Raw genomic sequence first — 22,309 nt, 5'->3', positions numbered from 1 at the left:
AAGCTAAATTAAGTGTGTTCAGGCTGGTCAGATATAATTAAAGACATAACTTCAAAATTAAAAAAAAAAAAAAACACAAAGTAAAAAACTGCATAGAGCCTCACAGTGGCTGCCGTGGCTGCCGTGGCTGCCGGTTGGGCATCCGCATTCAGTCTTTGTCTCAAGGTGGAAACAGGATCCTGGTTCCTCCCTGACCGGGTTCTTGTCTGAAGAGCGTTTACTTCATGGCCCTGAGAGGTGCCACGCTGGCTTTCCCAGCTGCGGTCCCTTTTGACCTTCAGGCCCGCCTTTCATCATAGCTCTGCTCTTCCATGCGCGACCTCTCAGGGATATTTTTGACTCTACTGGTTTCCCCCATTCCACAGAGACCTAATTCCTGAAGCTCTCCATTCTCACGCTGCAACAGGACTGCTGTGTAGCTGTTGTCCCAGACAGCTCTTCCTCCGGGACTGGCTCCACTCTTCCCTACATCCCAAGTCTTCCTCTTTCTTGGTTGATTCTTTCCTTGTGTGACATGCCTCCTATGAACGGTTAAAGGATGGTAAATTTTCTGAAATTCTCGCAGATCTAAAAATATCACTTGTCTTCGCAACGAGAATAGCTTGGCTGGAGATAGAATTCTAGCTGGAAAATGTATTTTTTCCTTAGGGGGATAAAAACCAACCTGATAGCATTGAGCACCCCAGCACCAAATTATAGTCCCTGAATATAATTTCCCACTAAAGGAATCCCGGCCCCTTGGAGAGTTGGCCGATTACAGGTTTGGGGTCGGAAATTTTCAAGGTAAACCTGAGATGTCTTGTCTTCCAGAAAATATGAACTTGAACTGGGTAAGCGTATATTATAGCCAGAACCCCAGAAATACCTTAGCCAAGGCTATGAGTTGTTGGTTTTTTTTTTTTTAAATAACCTGTTTCATGTTTGAAAGAAATAGAACAATGCAAGCCATTCACCTCTGTAAAATTAAGAACAAAGCAAAGATTAAATCGATTGTTGGTGCCACCTGTTGGCGAGGCAGAGGACCACTCGTACTTTTCTCACTGCGCTGGGGGAACACGTTGCTGGACTGGAGTTAGCCTTTCCCAGGGGCAATTCAGCTGTACCCCGAATTTTACAAACACATGCCTTTTGGCCCAGCAACATCTCCTCTAGGACTTTTCCTAAAAAGATAGCTAAAAATCTACATAACTGCATGGAAATATGTACAAGAACCTACATTGCAGCATTGTTTGTAATTGTCACAAGCAGGAAACAACCAAATGCCCATTGTTGGGGGAGTAGTTACACCGATTACTGGTACATCCTCACATGAAATGCTATCACGGAGCGGTTAAAATGAGTGAGGTAGTTCTGTCCGGTAGGAAAGAATGTCCTAATATATTGTTAAATGGTGGGGGGTGGGTAGCAATAGCAAGTTGCAAGGGGACATGTAAAGTCTGTCCCCAGTGGTGAGACGTTTCCATTGCATGGAAGAAATGTGCTCCCACAGCTCGTGCCCCGCTCTGGTGCCCTGTGGCGGGATGTGGTGACTCTACAGGACGTAAGTGTGCACGTAACACATTTTGTTGTACTGCTGGGATTTTTACAACTAGCACGTATTTTATAATCAGGAAAAAAATTAAATAATGAACAAGGATCATAAAGCTTTATTTAATAAATATAACCCCAAAATTTCAAAATACTTTATTCCATTCGTAGCCAATTAGAGAAAGAAAAAAATAAAAGAGTTAGAAGGAGGTGTGTGAAGAGATCAAGTGAAAGGGTCAGGAGCGAGGAAGGAGGCTGGGGAAATGCAAGCAATAGAGAAACGGGAAAATAACAAATGTAGGGGAAGGCCAGAGGGGTGCTCGGAGCCTCAAGGCTCTCGAAGTACCACCTTGCACATGTCACATCTCCTGGGGGCTTCCACTCCTTGGCAATGTTAGAAGATGCCCCCCAAATGGCCCCAGATTCCCCCAAATTGACACTCAGGGGAAATCAATCAGGGACTCCAGAAATTTGGAAGTCCTCTTAAAGCCAGGAAGGCTGTCTTTTTTTTTTTTTTTTTCTATGACCATCAGGATTGGGTCGCCCCCTCCCCCCCCACCCCCCAAATAAAAAGGAATTTGGCCGCACAACTAGAAGCTCTATCAGGGAATAATTTACCTTTTCTGAGTAGACTTTAAGATCCTCAAGGCCATCAGTTTTTAACTAGGTCTTAACATCCATCTGCCACTCAAAGCCTTTTTTTTTTTTTTTAACTGAAACATTGGGTTCTGCTCTCATGCCTTCAAACCACATCTGAAAGAGAATTTACTTCATAGTTCATAGTTTCCAAATCTGTGGGCCGAGAATGGGAGGTCAGATCTGGTTGTGGGGACCTCAGGTGGTGAGAAGAATGGAGTTGAGAAATCAGTACAAAGGAAGGAACTTGGGGGGTCACAGGAGGCACCCTGGGCCCTGGCATAGAGCAGAAGAGCCCAGACAAGCCTACGAAATGTCTGTGACTCAGCACATGTCTGGACCCCAGGGAGGGGGACCTGGCCCCTCTCCTCTGACCTCAGAAAGGCTGGAGAGAACAACCCTAAGCACAGGAAGGTCCCAAGATAGGTGTGTTACAAAGAGTTTGTGGCAGTGTGGGGGGGCCCGCTGGGGACTCCCGGAAAGACTTGGTAGACACAGGCAGCAGGAGCCAAAGCTCATCTTGGGCTGACGCCTCATGGGCCATTTCTAGTCTCTGAAAGGAGAAACTCCTTAAAAAAGTTTTTTGTGTTTCGTTTTGTTTGCAGAAAAAAAGGCCCAAGACCTTGCAGAGCCTCCCTGAGGGCACTAAGGAGCAGCACAGCATGGAATCCAGTCAGAAAGCTCATTTCTCCAGTCTTTATTAAAGCTAGGTCCTCCTGCTGATGGCTCCTGGCCAGGGCAGAAGCAGCTGGGGCCCAGGGCAGCACCAAAGGTACGAACTCTGAGGGGTGTGCAAGGCGGGGATGAGCACAGAGCCACACCCCAGCCATGTGGGGCTATGCTGCCTTGAACTTGGCCCCTGAGGTTCCTGTCCCACAGGGAGAGGAAAGAAAGTGAGGACAGGGAAGGCATCACCCAGCACTGCTGATGCCTCCGGGACCCCTGCCCTCCTCAGCACCCACCCCACCCCACCACCGCACCCAGCCAGGCAAATTCTTACCGCCACCATCCACGCCCCCTTCCCACCCACTGACTACTGAGCCTCCTACCCCGCCCCCAGCCCCAGCAGCCTGGCTGCTGGCTCTCCCAAGGCCATGTCTACACTAAAACAGAAGGAACTAGGTCTAAAAGGGAATGCGGTTGCTTCAAAATCTGTTTTCTAGCCCCACTCACCGGCCCACAAGGCATTCAGGGAGGGAAGGATCTCATGTGAGCCATATTTCAGCTGCCTACCCAGTGGCTCCCAATGGCCCAACCCAGAGGGCGGGGTGCCCGCCAGGTGCAGGATTTGCATAGCTGGGTGCCTGGCCTGTCATTGAGCCACAGGCTCAAGTCCACACCCCCGCAGGTGGACTTCCGCTGTACAGACTGCCCACCCTGTGACATGGGATTCTAAAGAGAAACACTACTTGCTTCTAGTACAGAATAACGACAGAAGCGGCGTTAGAGGGACCCACAGGCGTCATAGGGCCCTAGCCCCGTAGGGATGTGAGAATTGATCCTGCTGCCGACCTGTCACTTTACAATTGGTCATTACACCTAAATAAGCGCTGGGCTTAGAGGGCAGGGGCCCATGTGTCCGACTGCTCCAGGGGAGGTGGCGCCCCGGAAGTTGAAGGCTGGGGCCATGGCGGTAGCAGCCAGCAAGGGGCCCCCAAGGCTGAGTGCGCCCCCTCCAGCCGCCAGAGGTGAGAGTACCGAAGGGCTCAAAGGGGGAGGTGGAGACCAAAACCCACCGGGGCAGAATTAGTGCCTGGCTGATCTCGGTGCTCCAGTGAGTGGGGTGAGAGTGAGTGACCCTCCCCCCAGAATAAGGCTTCAAACTCCCTCAGGACCCTGGAACGCCTGCAACCCGTCCGCCTGGGGCCGCGAATTTGGCTTCTGGCTTTTTCTCCTCCTCCCAGATTCCTCAGGCCATACGAGAGATGGAAGTAAATATCCACCGTAGACAGGATAAAAGCTTTCCCAGTCGCATCTCTGTCCCCCCTCGGTAGGGGAGGAACATCGTCCTCCGGAAACCCATAAGGCTTCCCCTAGCCCCGCGTAGTCCTTAAAACTTCCCGGACACATTCAAATGACCACAAGGTCCCTGAAGTCCCTCACTGAGGAATGGGAAGAAGTCGTCAACCAAACCCACTGGAGGAGCCGGATGCTCTGCCCTCGACCACCCCACCCTCCCCTCGACGCAAGGGCTCCCCCTCCCTCGCTGTACAACCCACTTACAGACTCATCGGCCGCCGGTCCCCCAGGCCACCCAAATCGGAATCCGAGTGAAATAAATAACCTCGCCTGCCATCCCTACAGCGTGGGATGCAGCAGTCTCGGTGGGGGTGGCCGCCCCCTGCCCTCGCCTCCTCCGCACGTGGCTCTCCTCTCCCCACGCGCCCCCTGCACGGCCGGACGAGCTCAGCGGCCCGGTTTCCCGGAGCCGGGCAGGAGGGGCGCCCGAGGTTGGGGCGGGGGATGCGGTGCACGGGGGGCTGAGGGGAAGGCACCGCACCAGGACTGGGATCCTCAGCACCCCGAGGCCAGAGGAGCAAGGGGGCCGACGGCCCGGCGGGCTGCGCCTCCGTCAGCCTCAGGCCATCACAGGATGCTCTCCTCGTAGGCGCCCGAGGGCCCCGCGAAGGGGGCCGTGGGCTCAGAGCCGAAGCTCGTTCCGCCCGCGAACTCCAGCAGGGTGCTGCCGCGCTCCCCCGGCCCGCTGCCCGCGCCGGACGTCCCCTTGGCGGGGGCCTCGGTCTTGGACGCGGGGGCCGCCGGCGCGGAGCCGGGCGCGCCGGCCGCGCCGCGGTGCGTCTTCATGTGGGTGAGCAGGTGCGAGCTCTGCGAGAAGCGGCGGCCGCAGTTGGCGCAGGCGTAGGGCCGCTCGCCCGTGTGCGTGCGCTGGTGCGTGACGAGCACCGAGCGCTGCGAGAAGCGCTTGCCACACTCGGGGCACGGGAAGGGCCGCTCTCCGGTGTGGCCGCGCCGGTGCTTGGCCAGGTTGGAGCGCTGCGCGAAGCCGCGGCCGCAGTCCGAGCAGCGGAAGGGCTTCTCGCCCGTGTGCGTGCGCCGGTGCCGCTTGAAGTCCGAGCTGTGGCCGAAGCCCTTGCCGCAGTCGGGGCAGCGGTGCGGCTTCTCCTCGGCGTGCGCCCACTGGTGCCGCGTCAGCGCCGCGCTCTGGCCGAAGCGCCGGCCGCACTCCCCGCACGCGTAGGGCCGCTCGCCGGTGTGCGCGCGCCCGTGTGCCGTCAGGTGCGCGCGCCGGCTGAAGCCCGCGCCGCACACGCCGCACACGAAGGGCTTCTCGCCCGTGTGGCCCCGCACGTGCGCCGCCAGGTGCGAGCCGCGGGCGAAGCGCGCGCCGCACTCGGGGCACGGGAAGGGCCGCTCGCCCGTGTGCGTGCGGCGGTGGCGCGCCAGGTGCGAGCCGTACACGAAGCTCTTGCCGCAGTCCGCGCAGCGGTGCGGCCGCTCGCCCGCGTGGTAGCGCTGGTGCTTGGCCAGCGCGGCGCGGCGCCCGAACGTCTTTCCGCAGTCGGAGCAGATCCACGGGCTCTCCTCCTCTGCCAGCGCGGCGGGCGCCGGCTCGCCCAGCAGTCCCCCGACGGCCGGCGCGAAGGCGCGCAGCCCGCCGCCGCCCCCGGCGCCCGGCCCGCCGCCGCCGAAAGGGTCGCAGGCTAGCCCCGCGCCCTCCACCAGGGCGAGCCGGCCCCCCAGGGGGACCGGCAGGGGACGCCTGTCGGCCGGCAGCCGCTCCCCGAAGTCCGGGAGGCCCAGGATCGGGAAGCCGTCCGGGTGCAGCCAGGACTTGGGGTGCACGGGAAAGTGGAAGCCGAGTGGATGCGAGGAAGGGCCTTCGCCCTCCCCCAGGCCGTTGCCCAGCTCGAGGAACCGCCTGTCCGGCTCGGGGTCCTCCTTGCTCCTGGGGGTGGGCCCCACTGCCGCCGCCGCCGCCTCCTCCTCTCTAGCCTCGACCTCGGCCTCTCCGTCCGCCTCGCCGGCCTCGGCCTCCTCCGGCCCGGCCTCGGCCTCTTCGGGCCCCGGCGCGGGCACCGTGTCGCAGGGCTCCCGCCGAGGGCCGTCTCCGCCGGGCTCCGCGCAACCGCCGCCGCGCCGGTGGCGCTGGAAGTCGGCGCGCAGGCGGAAGGCCTGGCCGCAGTCGGGGCAGCAGTGCGGCCGGTCGGCCGTGTGCACGGCCTGGTGCCGCGCGAGCGCCGAGCTCTGGCTGAAGCTGCGGCCGCAGTGCGGGCAAGGGTAGGGCCGCTCGCCTGTGTGCGTGCGCTGGTGCGTGACCAGGTAGGAGCGGCGCCCGAAGCCCGCACCGCAGAAGGCGCAGCGGTAGGGCCGCTCGCCCGTGTGGATGCGCCGGTGAGTGACCAGGTGTGACTTGTAGACGAAGCGCTTGCCACAGTCCGGACACGGGAAGGGCTTCTCTCCCGTGTGCGTGCGCTGGTGGATGGCCAGGTGCGAGCGGTACACGAAGCCCTTACCGCACTCGTCGCAGCCGAAGGGCTTGACGGCCGCGTGGTAGCGCTGGTGCTTGGCCAGCCGGGACCGGTGCGGGAACACTTTGCCGCATACGTCGCACGTGGTCTCGGGCCGTCCGGCTGGGGCAGCCACAGTGGCAGGGAACGCCCAGGGCGCCAGCAGGTTCGCACCAGGCTCCCGGCCCGGTAGGAAGGGCTTCGCCTCCGACCCCTCCGTCAGGACCCCGAGGTCCCCGGGGTCAGGACCCCATCCCTCCGGAGTCTGCGCTGAATCTGAGTCATCGGGGCCCCACGTCCCAGGAACGTCCCCCACGCCGTAGGCCGCTGACCAGAGCCCCGGAGGCTCGTTCTCTTCCTCGGCCACCTCCGCCAAGAAGTCTTCATCCTCCTCCTCCTCGTGGTCGTCCAGGTCATCGGTCCAGAACCAGGCTCCTGAAGGCGACAAAGCAATGCCCAAAGAGAGAAGTGAGAGGAGGCCGAGGCAGCCCCTGGCAGGCTCCTCCCTAGAGAAATCACACTTGGGCGGGACCCCAAGCTCCCCTAGCCTCCATCCCCAGTTTCTGGACAGGATGCCTCTCTGGTCCACAAGGACCCGTTCCAGCGTCCCTGGGGCAGTAGAGCCACTGCCTCCCTCAGTTAGGAGGAAGGCTGCAGACAGGAGAAATGTGCATGTGGGTGTCCCTCTTAGGGGAGGCCGAGATTACTGCTTGGACTATCCTCAAATGGCACCAATTCACTAATCCCTCTGGCAGATCTCCAGGGCTTGCTGCCCTGCTGAGGAGCAGGAACACTACAAAATTGGTCACCTAAGCCCACAACAGCGGTCCTGTACCCAGGAAAAGAGAGACCCCTGAGCTATTCTCCCCAAAACCCCTATGTCTTCCAGAGCATTCCAGCCCCGCCTTGCTCAGTCCAAGCCCAGCAAGTCTCCAGGGCCAGCACAGCCCCAGGGCCCTGCAGCTGAGGACCTGCCTTTGTAAGCACCTGGGCTCTGCTCGGCATCCCTTCCCCTCGGAGTCCTTCTCCACCAGCCTCAGGCTGGCCAGCAGATGTGGGTCTCCTTCCCACTCTTGGAGCAGAACCTGACAAGGCTGCCTTGAGCCCAGGAGACCTGGAGGGGCCGTTGGGCCCTAGCTCCCTGCACTCATCCACAGCCCAAGCTTCCCTGTATGCCACCCCAAAGACTGGCTTTGTCCGAGTGCCTGTGCATTTGGGAAACAGTCCCAAGCTGGTTAAGACTGGGTGAACTGCAAGCGCTTTCCTATCCCAGAAGGCCAAGGACACTGCCCCCCACCCCGCCACCAAGGTCTTACAGTTCTCCACCTCCTCCACGAAACCAACCTCTCCCTTCAGGGCAGAGTGTGGATATGGAGTCGGCCTGTAGGGTTTTCTAGTTTGGAAAATGGGGTGCTGATGTGCCTGCCATCATACTCAGGAGGGAACTACTGTTTATGGGATAGGCACGAAGTCTCATAAGGAAGAGAAGGGAGAACGCTGACCCATGGTGGCCCCAGGTGTTCCAAAGCACCTGTGTGCCTACTTTCTCACGCACTCTGCCCTGTGTGTGTCCACAGTGGTCCCACACCGTGCTGCCAACGGCTCCAGAATACTAGCATCTGGAAGGTTTAAGCTCCAAGGGTGCAAATCCCCTCTCCTGCCCCACCTGGGTCCACCACAGAAACTGTGGCCGGTGTCAGGCATCACCTGGCTAGATGAGCCTGAAGCACTGAGTCCCGCCCCCGGCGGCAGGTCGGGGCCCAGGAGGGCTGACCAGCCTGGCTCAGCCCTCATCCTGTATTCTGTATGGCACTGTACATGTATGGTGATATGGTCACATGGGAAAACAGCACAGCACGGGGGGAAATAAAGGCAGACACACAACTGTTCGGGCATGATTGCGGCTATGAAAAAAAAAACACGCATCATTTAAAGGCATAGAGAAATGGGTTATTTTATTTTTTTGTAATTGCATATTCAAGTCTTCTACAGTTAGTAATATTATACTGTTATAGTAAAAATAAGCTTTAAAATAAGAGACAAAGTTTGCTGAACTACACTCAGTTTATCTCCAGCTGTCACCCAGGGCCACGAGTGGGTGACATGAAGTGGCTGGTCCCTGGTACAAGCACAGAAATGGCCCAGCTCCTCCCTGGGAAGGCTGGAGCACCCCCGTGAGACGAGAGAGACTGGTGCAGGGACAGGCAGGTCAGCAAATACTCAGGTCAGCTGGGAATTCTTCCCATGAGTCTCAAAAAGAATTTTAGCACAAGAATTTGTTAGTTTGAATTAGAGACTCGCCAAGGCAGAGGGAATTCAAGCTGAGGAACAAGTTCACTGTCTTAGTGGGGTTAGTGTGTACCCCAAGGCGCAGCCCAGGGTCATCCCTGCTGGAGACAAAGTAGACACGCAGGCCAAATGAGGGCCCGCCAACAGGCCATCTCAGCCACTCAGAACTGGGAAGGGTGGGCGAGGTCCCAGTGACTCACCCACAACACCTCTTCCTTGGAGTCTAAGAGCAGCCAAAAGCCCCCCACACACACTGGGAAAGGTGAGCCCTTACCTAGCCCCCACCTCAAGCCCCTGCACAGGGGAGCAACACAGCCACTTGTCCAGGAGTGAGAAAACAGCACACGGCAAAGTGGTGGGGAGCACCAATGACACCAAATGTGGGGCAGTAAGGGCAGCTGTGTCCCGGGGCAGTCAGGGCCGGCTGCACCCCAAGATCGCCGGGAGGAGCAGGGCCACTGGAGGGGGAGGCAGACAAAGACCAGCCTGCCCCAAGACTGGGTTCCATTCCCTTCTTTCTGTCACCAAAGTGGGTCAGGGTCTGGAGGTAGGACCCTGGAGTGGGGGTGTCCAATGGAAGGGTCACTCCAGGTTCCCAGGGAGTTTGCTGGAATCCAAATGAGCACTTACCAGGTCTGCTTGTGAGCCGAGAGCCAGGGCAGAGAATGCTTCTACAAGGTGGGTGAGGGGACATATTTTAACAGTGGCCCATAGGGTCAAACACAGTTGCTCCTTTCAGAACGCACAGGGACAGGGTAGAGAAGAGGACCCTGGGAAGTGGGAAGCTGCTGTCTCATCTCCCTGAGACATTTGCTCCCAAGGACTATGACCCTGGGTGATGATTAGCTAGGCTGCAACCAGTGCTCTGAGGCCCGATGACAATCCCAGGGCCTGACCAGTAGCCTTTCAGGAGAGCCCCCAAGGCACCTCCAGTAAGTGCCCTACCAAGGCTCTAATCACAGGACCTCGGAGAAGATGAAAGCCCCCGAGCCACGCGCCCAGTGCACCTCCATCCCCGAGCTGCTGGGAGGCCCACCGCGGGCCACTCAGCATGAAGACACACGACGCCCTGAGAACCGTGCCACCGTTTTCTATGACTCGCAACCCAAGCCACCTCTGCCCCTTTCGGGGAACCTGGAGGCCTGCCCCCGGGCCCACCCTGACCCGGGGCCCCTGGTGAGTCAGCTCCAACTAAACCCATCTGTGCTGTCAACACCAGCGCCAACTCTGCCATCCAGACCCGGAGACTTGAGGTGTGTTTGCGGAGAACCCCCCACCCCCTGAGGGACAGTTACAAGGTGACGATGTGGACAGAGTTGGCGTGCCCCAAGCTGCAGGTGGGCTCCTGCCTCCAGGGCTGCTGGCCAGCTGCCCTGCCTTCCCACTGAGCAGGAGTCTGGTAACCAGGCCTGTATTCAAGCGTGAGGGAGGCGGCAGCTCCCGACAGGGCCAGGTTTCTGTGCTGGGCTCTGTCCTCTGAGCACAGGGCTCGTCCCCCATCACTGGCTAGTGACCTCTTGCCTCAGTCTCCTCATGGGTACCATGAGTATAGTATCAAGGAAGAGCTACTAACAGGAGCCTGAGGTCCGGCTCTTCCTCACTTGGAATGTTTCCTGGTTCCTTCCCCTTCTGCCTACACCACGCCCAGGGGTCGGAGGCAAGAAGGGACCCAAATGCCTTCTCCTGGCTCAGACAATAAAGGAGGATCCAGGGACACCCAGGGCCCCCTCAGAGGTGTGGCAAAGGCAGGGAAGGTCCACGCTAGGGACTAATAGTCCCCTGACCCCAGTTTTCCCTTGGCAGACAGCCCAGCTCAGGTGCTCAGCCCAGGTGCGCAGCTCAGGTGCTCAGCACAGGTGCCCAGCACAGGTGCCCAGCCCAGGTGCTCACGGGCTGTGTGAGGTAAAGACCACCTGCAGGCTGGGGCCGGGCCTGCACCGCACGGCCGCTCCTGACCACCTCTCCAGAACCGCTGACGGTGCTCACCAACCCTGAGATTCCCCCACCTTGGTGTTTTACCTCTTACTGCTCTTAAATTTTCTGTCTCTCCTTTCCCGGGTCATCTTTAAGCAGGTGTAACCCTGCATGCCGTATTTCTCTTCCATCCTTCGCTCTCACACAAGTGGGAGGAACAGCAGCCAAGAAGGGAGGGGATCAGCCGCCAGCCCCGCTGGGTGCCAGGCCCGCGCCAGGCACCGTGGAGACAGCACAGGGTAGACAATACCCAGTGCCAGCTCTTATAGAGACAGCCGGCAGCAGCAGACAGGAAATGAGGAAGCAAACATCTAGGCAGGACCATTTCAGACAGTGCTGTTTGCTGTACATGCAGGGAACATCCTGGAGTAATGCTGGAGGGCGTGCTCCTAAAGTCTGTGTGTTTAGGAACACATGACTCGAGTGGGGTCCTAACAGCGGAGCCAGCCACACGAAAGGCACTCCTGGCAGGGGAAACAGCAGGCACAAAGGCCCTGAGGCAGGCTTGAAGAGAAAGGTTGTCTGTGGGGCCAAGCCTGAAGAGCTAAGGGTGGAGATGAGCCTAGAGGGGCAGTGGCCTCAAGGCCAGAGCAAGGCCCAGATGCTGTGCCAAGTTCATGGGGAATCCCCGAGAGGAAAAGGCAGAGGCAGCTCCGGAACACCTGTGGCCACAGGCCTGCCGGCCTCATGAAAGCCTGGGACAGGGTAGGGAGAGGAAGGCAGAGTGACAAGGACTAATAAGGCACGGAGCCATTGGCACTCAGGTGCCAAGGACGCTGCAAGAGGGGACTGAGGTAGGAGAAATCCCGTCAGGTTCAGGTTCACTCTGAAATGATCATCACAGAAGTGGAGAGATCAAGGATACAGATGGACAATCAGACAAGGTGAGAGCTGGAGAAGGAAGCTGCGGATGGGCAGCATTGATGTAAGCTCTGGCCACGGTCCCCTGGAGAGAACAGAAGATGACGCAGGACCATCCCGGTCTTGGGAACAAGCGAGGGCAGACGCAGAAGCAGCCAGGAAGGCAGCTGAGAAATCAGACGCCAAGAAGGTCCACCTCAGAGAGCAGAAAGCCAACCCAACAAGGACACGAAGCCGGACCACCGGCCCCAGGTGGTGGTGGCAGCGTCCTCAGGAGGTGTGAGGTCAGCCGGCAGCCACGCTTTTCTCCAGCCACGACCCTGCTGCAGTGCAGCTGTGGCCAGGAAATGGGGTCCTGCCGCCAACAGGGACCTGGCGGGCGACTACACGGGGCTATCGCAAACAGGGGCGAGGTGCTGCTATCCAAGCCAGGTGGGGAGAAAGTCACAGGAAAGGGGGTAGGGCGAAGAGAGGGAGCACAGTGTGTGGGGCTCATGGCCCTGTGGTGGAGGGGCCGAGCACAGAGCTGGAAGGGCAGAGCAGGGGACTTCAGGTCAGTATGGCAGACGGGATGGGGCGTCTGAGGGGGAGAATCTGGCCAGAGTCCAAACCTTTTGGCCCAATTCTTCAAAAAGCACAAGAGGAGTACACTGGCGTTTTGCCAGACTATAGTCTAGAGATCCAGAAACACTGTCGGGCCCAGGACAGCTAGCATCTGTCCCGTCCAGACCCAGCAATTCTCAACTCTCAACAGACTCGGCCACACGGAAATGAGTACGGGGAGAAGACCTTTAGCAAACAGACTACAGTCATAGTTAAGAAAGGCCTTAGACGGCGTGCCTGCGGGCTCCGGCGGTTAAGTGGCTTGCCCTTGATTTCAGCTGAGGTCACGGTCTCGGAGTCCTAGGATCAAGCCCTGCATTGGGCAGGGGAGTTGGCTTGAGGATTCTTTCTCTCTCTCTCTTCCCCTCTCCCTGTGCCCCCACCCTGTTCTTGCATGCACACTCTGTCTCTCTCAAATAAACAAATGAACAAATGAATAGATATTAAAAGAAAAAAAAGGCCTCAGATGGGTTTGCCCTACCTGAGCTGACCCCAGCAGACAGGGATGTATCTAAAACTATGCCCAGGTCCTGCACCGACCTCGGGCTCACTGGGTGGCAAGGGGTGGGGATAGGGGGAGCACTCAAGGCCATGCGGTCCTACTACAGCAACAAGCCTTAGGGGAGACAGGGAGGCACTGGCCCGGCGAGCCAGCCTCCTCGGGGTGCTGCCGAACCCCACCCAGGTGCACAGGTCACATTGTGGGGACCGCCCACGCCGGAACCTGCAAATGCCCGTACTCCACGACCCTCCAAGAAGCATGAAGAATGGGGGCACACCTATTAACATGATGAGAGACTGGCAAAGACAGGCCTGTGGCCCCTTTATCTGCAGGTGGCTTTTCTGAGCTCTGCCCATAGACAGTGCCCACCTCCCACTGAGACCCCCTGAGAAACATCACCTCTGTCCCAGACTCGTCCTGGAAGCAGCTGCCATGGTCTCACCAGCCAGAGCCCACCCAAGTCCGAAGCCCAGGAACGATTCCCAGAGAGGCACATGGAGAGCCAGGACGGGAAGGCTGTCCAGCAACACCACGGCAAGCGAGCCCTGGGGCTGAGCCCAGCTTTCAAAGTCAGCGTCCTCAGCTTCGAGGTCAGCTGGCTGCCTGTGCCCTGCTACCGCACAGGCTTGTCGCCAGGATACAGAGTAAACGGGAAAACACTGCGAAGAGTCCACTTGTAGGCACAGTAACATGGTCTGTGTTTCTCTGTGTTTTTATTTTAAAACACGTCCATGAGCTACTCTGAGTCTATCCAGGTCCGTGATTGGCAAGAGCCATCCAGTGGGGGACGTCACTCGAGCCCCCAGGCAGACACACCCTCCACGATCTCTCTCACACACTGAGCCCGACTCATAGACCTCGTGAGGCACTGCCACAGAAGCAACGGTCCCACATCCTCTGCTTGGAAATTATGGATTTCGGTCAAACACTTCATTCTCCATGTGAGCAAAGAGAAGCTCAGAGGCTTAGAGAAACACCCAGAGCCACACCGGCGGTCCCCAGGGAAATTTGCCACCCTCGAACACACCCTAAACGCTTCCCTCCAAAATCTCCTTTCTGGAAGGGGCAAAGCTGCGCACCCAGGCCGAGGCCTGCCCCCCAGACTCTCTGCTCAGAGACAGCCCGGTGGGTGGAGAAGCCACAGGACCAGTTCAAGTGTGGGAACCAGAAAGGCAGGTTTCTCTCAGCCAGAGTGTGCCCAGCTCCTGCACTTACTTTCTCTGAGCCAAACACTCAACAAATGGGCCTCACTTACAAAACACAAAAAACAATCAGAGGCTCCAAGGCAGGGCCAGGAACATTTTCCAAGGCTCCTAAGAGAAACCTGTAGGTCCTCTAAGGTTCACCAACCTTGGACTTCCATGGGTTAGAATGGGCCCATGGGCCCATTCCATGGGCCACAAAGGCAGAGGTTAGCCCATGACGGCCTCCCTGTCTCCACGAGGCCCACTCCACATCCCGGACCACCAGCACCAAGGCCATGGCACAGGACTAAGATCAAGGCCAAAGTCTGGCAAAGCTCCGAGGAGCTGTGTCAGCAGAAACCCCACGAGATTCCATCTCCCACTCACCTGTGTAGACGCCAGTGACAATGTCTCCTTCCTCAGGACGGGGGCTATCTGGGACCCAGGGTTCCTCCCCTTGCTCCAGCCGGAAGATCAGATCCGGCTTGGGGATTGGGTATCCTGGCCAGGAGAAAAACAGCCGGCGGCTGCAGGGCTGCGCTGGGCAGGACCCGCCTCACCCCACATAGTGCCATCCCCGCCATGCCAACCAGCTCCTCACTCTCCCTTCCCTCCTCTCCATCCTTCCTGGACCAGCCCTCCCGGCTCCCGGCCTCCACCCTGGGAAATCCCACATTCACAAGTCTAGACTTTTGCCCGGGTACCCGTAGCTGCCCTGCTGAGCCCCTCCACACACTTTCATCTCCTCCAGCACCTGACTCCTCACCCCTGGAGGCCTCTGGGGAGCAGACGGCAGAGACCAGAGCTGGATGGGCGGCTCCCACAACACATCCACTGGCTCATGGCACTGCTGGACCACAGTGGAGACCTCGCGCCCTAGGACTTCCCCAAAAGGTAGGCTGGCTCCAGGACCCCCTTCTCCTAGACCCTGGGGCTTCAGAAGCCACTCTCTCAAACGGTTAGGCTGTTGGCACCCATCATACCGAAAGCCTCCCTGCTTACCCAAGGACACCAAGATCCCATAGTTTTCCTGCATGACGTCCTTGTAAAGGTCCCGCTGGTCTGCGTCCAGCCTTTCCCATTCCTCCAGGGAGAAGTACACAGCCACATCTTCAAAGGTCACCAGCCCCTGGAAAACAAAGCCCTGGCTGCTGCCCTAAGCCGCCCGCGGTGGTGGGGAGGGGGGGAGCCCAGAAAAGGCGAGCAACAGGGAGTCTCTTCAAGAAGAAGTGACCGTGGTCCTGCAACACGGAGCTCATGGGGACACAGCCTGACATCCCGTCACTGACGGGCAACCAAGCCTGGCAGCGGGCCTGAAAGGCAAGGACCCCATTTCCACTCAGAGATTAGGAACCCAGGCTCCGAGTGGGCAAATGCTCAGCATGTGGGGGGCAGAGCCACGACTCACACTAAGGTCAGAAAACAAGAAAGCTCAAGTCCATGCCCATGCAGGGAGGCTGTGTCCTCCCCCCTTACTGTCCAGCTGAAGCCAGTGGTCACATCAGCAATGTGAGGGCCCATGCCTGGGTGCACGAGCAGCATCGACTCAACCGACCGTGGGCCCTGGCGTCCAGTCTGATTGGGCTCGGCAGGAAACCCGAGCCTGGATGGGTGACAGGCCCTCCAGGTATGGGGTCGTGGAGTAGCCAAGGGAGGGGCAGTCAACATTCTCAGGACGTGATGGCCTGGGAAGGGTCGGACCCCAGGAAAGTGGAACCATGTCCCATGGGCTTGGGACTAGAGACCCCCAGTGGCTTCTTGCTACCCCGTCCCTGCTCGCAGCCTGAATTAGCCCTGAGGACCACAGAGCCTCTGCTTTGCCCACAGGGATCTCCGGAACGCCAGGCGCCGAGATTCCCCCCTGCACCCCCACCCCACCCCCACCCCAAGCAAACCCCACCTGGTTAACTGAGCTCCAGAGATAGCAGCTCACCTGAGATCCAGCTGTCAAGGAATCGTCATCCTCTTCCTCCTCTTCCTCCTCCTCTTCTTCCTCCTCCTCCTCCTCCTCCTCCAAGTCCTCATCCCTAGGTGTGGCTGGAAGCCGGGTGGCCTGCCACGCTGAGAGGAGGACCTCTTAGGGGCCTGCCTCCGCCATCAGGCCTCGCTGCCACCGTCCCCTTTGCCCGGACAGCAAGCAGGGTCAGGAGCTCCTGGCTCCTCCGTTTCAAAACTTGGCTGATGGTGCCCCAGCTTCGCCCTGTCCCCGCCTGCCCTCCCCTGCCGCCTCCTCCCCCAGGAGCCGCTTCCTTTTTCTTACCCTTTTCCTGAAGAACTGGGGACTTGGCATCACTGCCACGGCCAAGGCGCTCCTGGGTCCCCAAGGTAAGACTCTGCTTCTCAGCCACCACCTCCTCCACGTCCTCGTCCTCCAGCTCCACCTCCACCTGGTCCACGTGCGCGGCCTGCCCCCCCTCTTCTTCCTCTGCCACCTCCTTGTCCTCCCCTTCTTCCACGACGATCTCTTCCTCCTCCTCCTCCTCTATCTCCACCTCTTCCCCCTTTTCTTCTTCCTCTTCTTCCTCCTGAGCAGGACCACATTCCAGCCCATCCTCTGCCTTCGCCAGCTGCGTGGCTGGCGCGTCTGGAGTTGAGCGCAGGGCTGCCATCTTCCCCGGAGGAGAGCCTCAGCTCGGCCTGAAACACAGACGGGCGGCGGTGACCAGCTGCCCACCGCACACTCATGTGCGATGCTTGAGCCTTGCAGCGTCTTGCGGGAGGCAGGCTTCGTCTCCCCCACTAGACAGTAATGCCGCCAAGGTTGAGGGACGACCGGGGCTCTTTCCACAATCTCACATGGCACAACTGGGACATTCTGTACCCAGAACAAGTAACCACAGAGTCCCTCTCCGTGACCCCATTACGCAGTCTCAGGTCTTCCTTGTCAGCAATTATGTGCTGGATATGAACCGCCACGCTTTCTTGGAGTAAATCAGGGATTTAGCCCGGGTCTTTATCCTCAGGGGCCATGAAAACAGGGAGTCCAGGCAACACGGCCGAGAGTGGCCCACATTTGGCTGAAAGAGCTGAGTGCAGCCTGGGAGGAACGGCCCACCTGACATACAGGGGAAAATGCTCGCCCAGCTCTCAGCACCCATGCTGTGCCAGCAGGGGTGAGGGAGGAGAGGCCTGGGCATGGGCAGGTGTGTAATGAGACCGGTGGTCTTATTCACCACTGCTGGGAAGACCAGCAGGTCAGGCTCCTCCTGTCAGAAGCAGCACACCGGAGGTGCTGAGTATGGGTCACCTTCTGTGTCTCCCTTGCCCCTCACTCCGTCCAAAGCATCTGGAGAAAGTTCAACAGATCACGGAGATCTGGTTCATCGCTGGACCAGCAATGATGATCTAAAACACCCTGTGACATCTCTTCAAGTTTAAGGATCAGAAAATCCCAGGATAGAACCACCAATGCCCCAGTGATTTACAAGGTCCTACTCATGCCAATGTCACAACTGGGTCAGCCCAGGTGCTGGGCAGAGACATAGCCATGTGGCCGCATGGCCCAGAGCCAAGGGCTGTGGACCTGATGGACAGGAGGCTACAGGCCCAGGGGCCACTCCTCCCTCCCAGGTGAACGCCCTTTACTAGGAGGACCAAGGCCAGAACAGAGTGACAGTTTTAACAAGTCCAAGGCTCCTTATAGGGTGAACAGTTCCAAGCTGCTGCTTTAAATCCATACTTTAAAAGCTAGGAACTTGGAGCGTTCATGAAGGCCTCCCAGAGACAACGTCCAGGTCCAAGGGCTGAACTGCATGGGCACCCAGACGCCACCTCTGTCCCACCCCTCATGCTCCCCTCTAGCTGACCGAATTGCGAATTCACAGTCACGGGACTCGGTGTCACAGGTGAAGAGCTATGCCTAGGTGGGCTGCCCCAGCCTCTCCCCAGAACCTACAGTTCTTGGCCTCCATAGCTCTTTGGCCATGTGAAGGCGCCGAGTGTAGAAACACACATGCCAAGCGCTACTCTAGCCACCTCCAGGAAGACAGCAGCAGCCCTACCCAGCACTCAGGGCACTGAGAATGCTCAGCAAAGGTTTCCTAACCGCCACCCACCTCAGAATCCAGCGGAGGGCTTTCCTCACCCAGGCCTCAGGCTACAAATCCAGGCTGAACCCAGACGTCACACCAAGCCCAGCCGAGCTGTCTCCTGCCTGGCCACCATCCAGAGCAGACTGCCACAGCAGGTCTGCCGTATCCAAGGACCCAGTCGCAACAGAAGAAAACCCCAGGGCTTTGGAATAAAGTGGCCCGGTGCTTGGTCCCACCTCTGGACCTTTGCCCATCCTATTCCCTTTCCCTGGAACTTGCTTCCCCTCTTCTTCTCTGATCCTCTGTGGGGAGCCTCCTGGGCCCCCGTTTCACCCAGTTCCCTGAACTCTATCCTCACAGCACCTCATTTTTATATATTCAAGGAACTACCTCCTTACCACCTGTCTCCCCAAACACACAGTCAACTGCAGGAAAACGGAAGTTCCCTTTGCTCATCCCTGAATCCCCCCATGTCAGACACAGAGTTAACGCTCAAATATTTATTAAGGAAGTGAGTCTAAAAATAAAAATATTTATTAAGGAATTGAGTCTTCACGTCTAAATCAACGTGAAGAACATGAGATCTTAAAAATTCAGGGGTGCCTGGCTGGCTCAGTGAGTAGAGCATGCGACTCTTGATCTCTGGGTCGTGAGTTCAAGCCCCACACTGGGCATAGAACTCACTAGAACAAAACAAAACACCTCAGTATTCTGGCCCCACTGCCACATTCCAGAATAAACTGATCACTCTTAGGGTCCTTCCAAACAGAACCCACGCCAAAAGCACTGAGAGTCTCTGCCTTCAAAGAGGCTGGGGCCTGAAGTCCCTGCTCCCAAAAAATGCAAGTGCTAGTGACCAGAGAAGGGAAAGGCTCAGCAGCTATGGGAGGTCAGCAGTCACCCTGCAGACAGAACTGTGACCTAGCACAGTCAGACACCTCACATACCCCAACCCGGAATCCAGAACAGAATCATCCTGGAAAACAGACTTCAGTCACTAAGGCACCAGATGCTTTCTGCCTCCCCACATGGCTGGGTGCTGGGCACACTCCCCCAGACCCACACGCTTTCCTTTCTTCTCTTCCCAGCCTGTTAGCCCACTGACACTCACTCTGCCTACTTCCAGGCATCTGATTCTGGGTCAGAAGTCACAGAGGGTCAGGTAAGCAGCCTCATCAACATAAACCCCCACATCATCCTGGACCTTTATTTTCCCGGGGCCCTCCATCCTAGGATACAGTACTACAGGTGCTTACAGCTGAGGATGACGAGACACCCTCCACGAAGGGAAGGGAGGACCACAAGAACAGAAGAAAAAGTTTGGAAACTGTTAGAAACTCTCCACAAAAGTCCCAAATTCAAGGAACCTACGTAGAGGAGAAGGAGAAATGTGCGGGTGCACGTATATCTAGGCCCGGTCCCTCCCACACCCGTTATTCAAGGCCTTCCAGGGTTTTGTCTCCTCCAAGAAGCCTTCCCTCCTTGACTACTACAATCCTCATTGTGCGTCCATGGATCAGGCTGCCCTACCTTCCAGGATTTACTCCTGGTGCAGCTGGATGCGTGGGGCCATCCCAGCTCCCCCAGGCCAGCCCCTCACCATGCTGACTAGCTTCCCACACCTGCCAACACTTGTTGAGCCAAACTAAGTACCAAGGTCTCCCCACACAGGTGCAGCCAGGGGCCTGAACCTCCTGCACACCTCCCCTTCTTCCTACCCACCTAGTCCTCTACCGAAGGCCCGCCCCCTTCCCACTTATGTGGCCACATGGGGCAGCGCAGACCCTGCCCAACCCCAGGGATGGGTTCCTCTACGGGACTACCAGCAATAGAAGACAGCACAGGAGCCCACCAGAGCTTCCACTGGCAGAGACCGAGGACCCAGACGAGGCCCCCAAGGTCACTGAGCAAGCTCATGGGGGCCCCCAGCCAAGCATTTCCATCTCTCCAGGGGCCAAGCTATCTGGCTTGGGTCTTCCCCGGTGGCGGTGGCGGTGACAGCCCCTTCTGGATGGGTGTGTCCCCCGGGGGCGGCCACGGCCCAACCCCCGCCCCTCGGGCCTAGCCGGCGGCGGGCACCTCCCGAGGACTCGCGCGTGTCCTCCCCAGCCCGCCTGCTCCGCGCCGCCGGCCTCCGCCCGCCCCGGGGGGTCGGAGTCCGCCCCTTCGCGCGGTCTGTGGCGGGGGGTCCGCGGCCCGCCTCGGCCGTGGGCGCGGCCCCCGAATGCCCGGCCAGCGCGCCGCTCCGGCCCCGCCAGGCCCAGGCCGGGCCCCGCCAGCCCCGCGGCCTCCCGCGCCGGCGTGGAGAGGCGGTCCGACCCGGCCCCGCGCCCCGCGCCTGGCCGCCCGCACCTGCCGCCCACTCACCGCGCGCGCGCGCCGGGCCGGCCGAGCCGCCGCCGGACGCCGGGGCGGGCCGGGCCTGCGCGCCCCGCGCTACACAAAGTGACGGCCCCGGAGCTGCGCGGCGGCGGCGCGTGGGCACCGGAAGTGCCGCCGCCGGGCCCCGCCCCGCCCGCGCCCACGGGGGGCCACTTCCGGTCACGCGGGGTCGAGCGCGGCTCCCGGAGGGGGCGTGCGTGGAGGGCAAGGAAACGCCCCTGGTGCGAGGGAGGGCGCTCCGGGTCCTGGATCCCGCCCCACCCCTGGGGACCCTGGTGCCCAACTCCTGGGAACTCCAGGGTCCTCTGCCCCGACCCAAGACCTCCACTCCTCCCCTGGGAACCCCAGCGCCCCCTTCTCTGACCTGAGATCCCGACTTCAGCCTGGACACCCAGCCCCGCCTGCCCGGACCCTACACCCCAAAACTCCGACTCCTCTCCTGAGAACCCCAGAGCTCCCTGCTCTGACCCGAAACCCTGACTCCACCCCTGGACACCCCAGCGCCCCCCCCCCCCGCTCTGAGACCTGGGTCCTCCTTTGAAGACCCCGTGCCCCCCACCCCGAGACCGTGGCCCCAACCCCTGAACACCCCAACTCTGTCCTCCCCCTTGATTCTCCCCATGAGATCCCTTGGCTCTGAGCCTAACCCCTTCCCAAGCCCAGTCGAAATTCCTAATTCAACCAATGTGCAGGGAGTGCAGACCGAGTGCCAGACCGGAGACGGACCCCCCCCCCCCCCCCCCCCCCGCCCCAGCGTTGGGTCGCTCTCCAGGTCCTGAGACCGTGGAGGTAGGCTATGACCTATGGAGAGGCCTCGTGGAGGCTCTATCCAGTCCGCGGGCCATGACACCGGACAGGGACGAGGGCGAGCCCTTGCAGGCGATGAGCAAGTGCGACTGCAGCAGGAGGGGCCGGTGTCCACTTCTCACCCGCCCTGCCTGCGGGACCACCAGTGCATGCTGGACCAACGCTGCTAAATGAGAGCGTTTTACCCAGAAGCGATGGCGATGAGGACTGAGAGGCAGTGGGCCGGGGCAGCCGAATGAATGCAATAGGGTCTCCGACTGGAGCTTCCCCTGGAGGGACCTGTATCAGGAGGAGGCGGAGGACCAGCCTCTGAGAAGGGAAGGGTCCTCCAAGCAGAGGGAGGCACGAGTGATCTGTGACTGCAGGAGCTGTGAGGAGGTGAGGTCGCTAGACTGAGAGTCCACCTGCAGTCCTCCCCCGAACCTGCCAGCATCTACCTCCAGGCAGCCCGCTGGGTGTGACAGTGAGCTCTTGCCCTTACAGAGGTCGGGGCCTTTTTCAGCCTGCTTGCAAGCCCCAGTCAGCAGCGGTGGAGCCCTGCTCCTTCCCAAGCTCCCACCCCACAGGCACCATTATTCTTAAGTTTTCCGTGGCACCACCCGGCCTTGGACCTTCAGGACAGAGCAGCGACCTGGCCGGGCTCACGCCAGGTTCAGACCTGCCTGAAATAACAGCTTCTCCCCTCCCCAAACCTCAGTCCCTGATCTTCTCAGGTCTCCACACAGGACTCAAACGTGTGTCCTGTAGAGGGATGCAGCAGTCACTGCCCCCCTGTTCCCCCCGCCAAGCCTCACCTTCTCCAGCTCGTGAGCACCAGCAGCCCACCCTCTGGCTGAGGCTAACTCTTCACGGTGATTGTCTTTGCCTTCTGGTATTTTAAAAATGTTTTAAAATGGATAACGCTTAAAAATTGAGGATCTCCAGTCATGATCCCAGGGTTGTGGGATTGAGCCCCGTACAGTGCTCTCTGCTCAGTGGGGAGCCTGCTTCTGCCCCACTCCCCGCCTGCCTTTCTGCCTGCTTGTGATCTCTGTCTGTCAAATA

General features: G+C 59.1%; 2 protein-coding genes across 3 annotated transcripts; one reads left to right on the top strand and one right to left on the bottom strand.

Annotated features, from left to right (window-relative positions):
* Window positions 1–2,845: 2,845 nt before the first annotated feature.
* Window positions 2,846–20,575, bottom strand: ZNF316 (zinc finger protein 316). Of its 2 annotated transcripts, XM_047713183.1 has the most exons (6): window positions 20,444–20,575; window positions 16,306–16,682; window positions 15,979–16,106; window positions 15,048–15,174; window positions 14,433–14,546; window positions 2,846–7,067 (listed from the first exon to the last, which is right to left on the bottom strand). In XM_047713183.1, exons 2-6 carry the CDS (start codon window positions 16,652–16,654, stop codon window positions 4,750–4,752), a joined length of 3,036 nt encoding a protein of 1,011 aa, XP_047569139.1. In that variant the 5' UTR covers window positions 16,655–16,682; window positions 20,444–20,575; the 3' UTR covers window positions 2,846–4,749. The 2 variants fall into 2 exon arrangements, with proteins under 2 accessions (XP_047569139.1, XP_047569140.1); XM_047713184.1 differs by lacking the exon at window positions 20,444–20,575 and having other exon boundaries at window positions 15,979–16,165; window positions 16,306–16,403.
* LOC125090456 (basic proline-rich protein-like) lies at window positions 17,118–20,826 on the top strand. Its single transcript, XM_047713126.1, has 2 exons — window positions 17,118–17,158; window positions 20,028–20,826. Exons 1-2 carry the CDS (start codon window positions 17,118–17,120, stop codon window positions 20,824–20,826), a joined length of 840 nt encoding a protein of 279 aa, XP_047569082.1.
* The last annotated feature ends 1,483 nt before the right edge of the window (window positions 20,827–22,309 follow it).

Source organism: Lutra lutra, chromosome 18 (genome assembly GCF_902655055.1).
Source record: "Lutra lutra chromosome 18, mLutLut1.2, whole genome shotgun sequence".
Lineage (NCBI taxonomy): Eukaryota > Metazoa > Chordata > Mammalia > Carnivora > Mustelidae > Lutra > Lutra lutra.
Note: the sequence above shows the minus strand (reverse complement) of the source record. Positions and strands in the feature narration are given on the sequence as shown.

Coding starts and splice junctions, on each gene's coding strand:
- ZNF316 (XM_047713183.1), bottom strand. CDS start 16,654: ATGGCAGCCCTGCGCTCAACTCCAGACGCGCCAGCCACGCAGCTGGCG. Junction 16,107..16,305: donor CCCAGTTCTTCAGGAAAAGG/GTAAGAAAAAGG, acceptor TCCTCCTCTCAG/CGTGGCAGGCCACCCGGCTT. Junction 7,068..14,432: donor TGTCACTGGCGTCTACACAG/GTGAGTGGGAGA, acceptor TGTCGCCTTCAG/GAGCCTGGTTCTGGACCGAT.
- LOC125090456 (XM_047713126.1), top strand. CDS start 17,118: ATGCTCGCCCAGCTCTCAGCACCCATGCTGTGCCAGCAGGG. Junction 17,159..20,027: donor CCCATGCTGTGCCAGCAGGG/GTGAGGGAGGAG, acceptor CCATCTCTCCAG/GGGCCAAGCTATCTGGCTTG.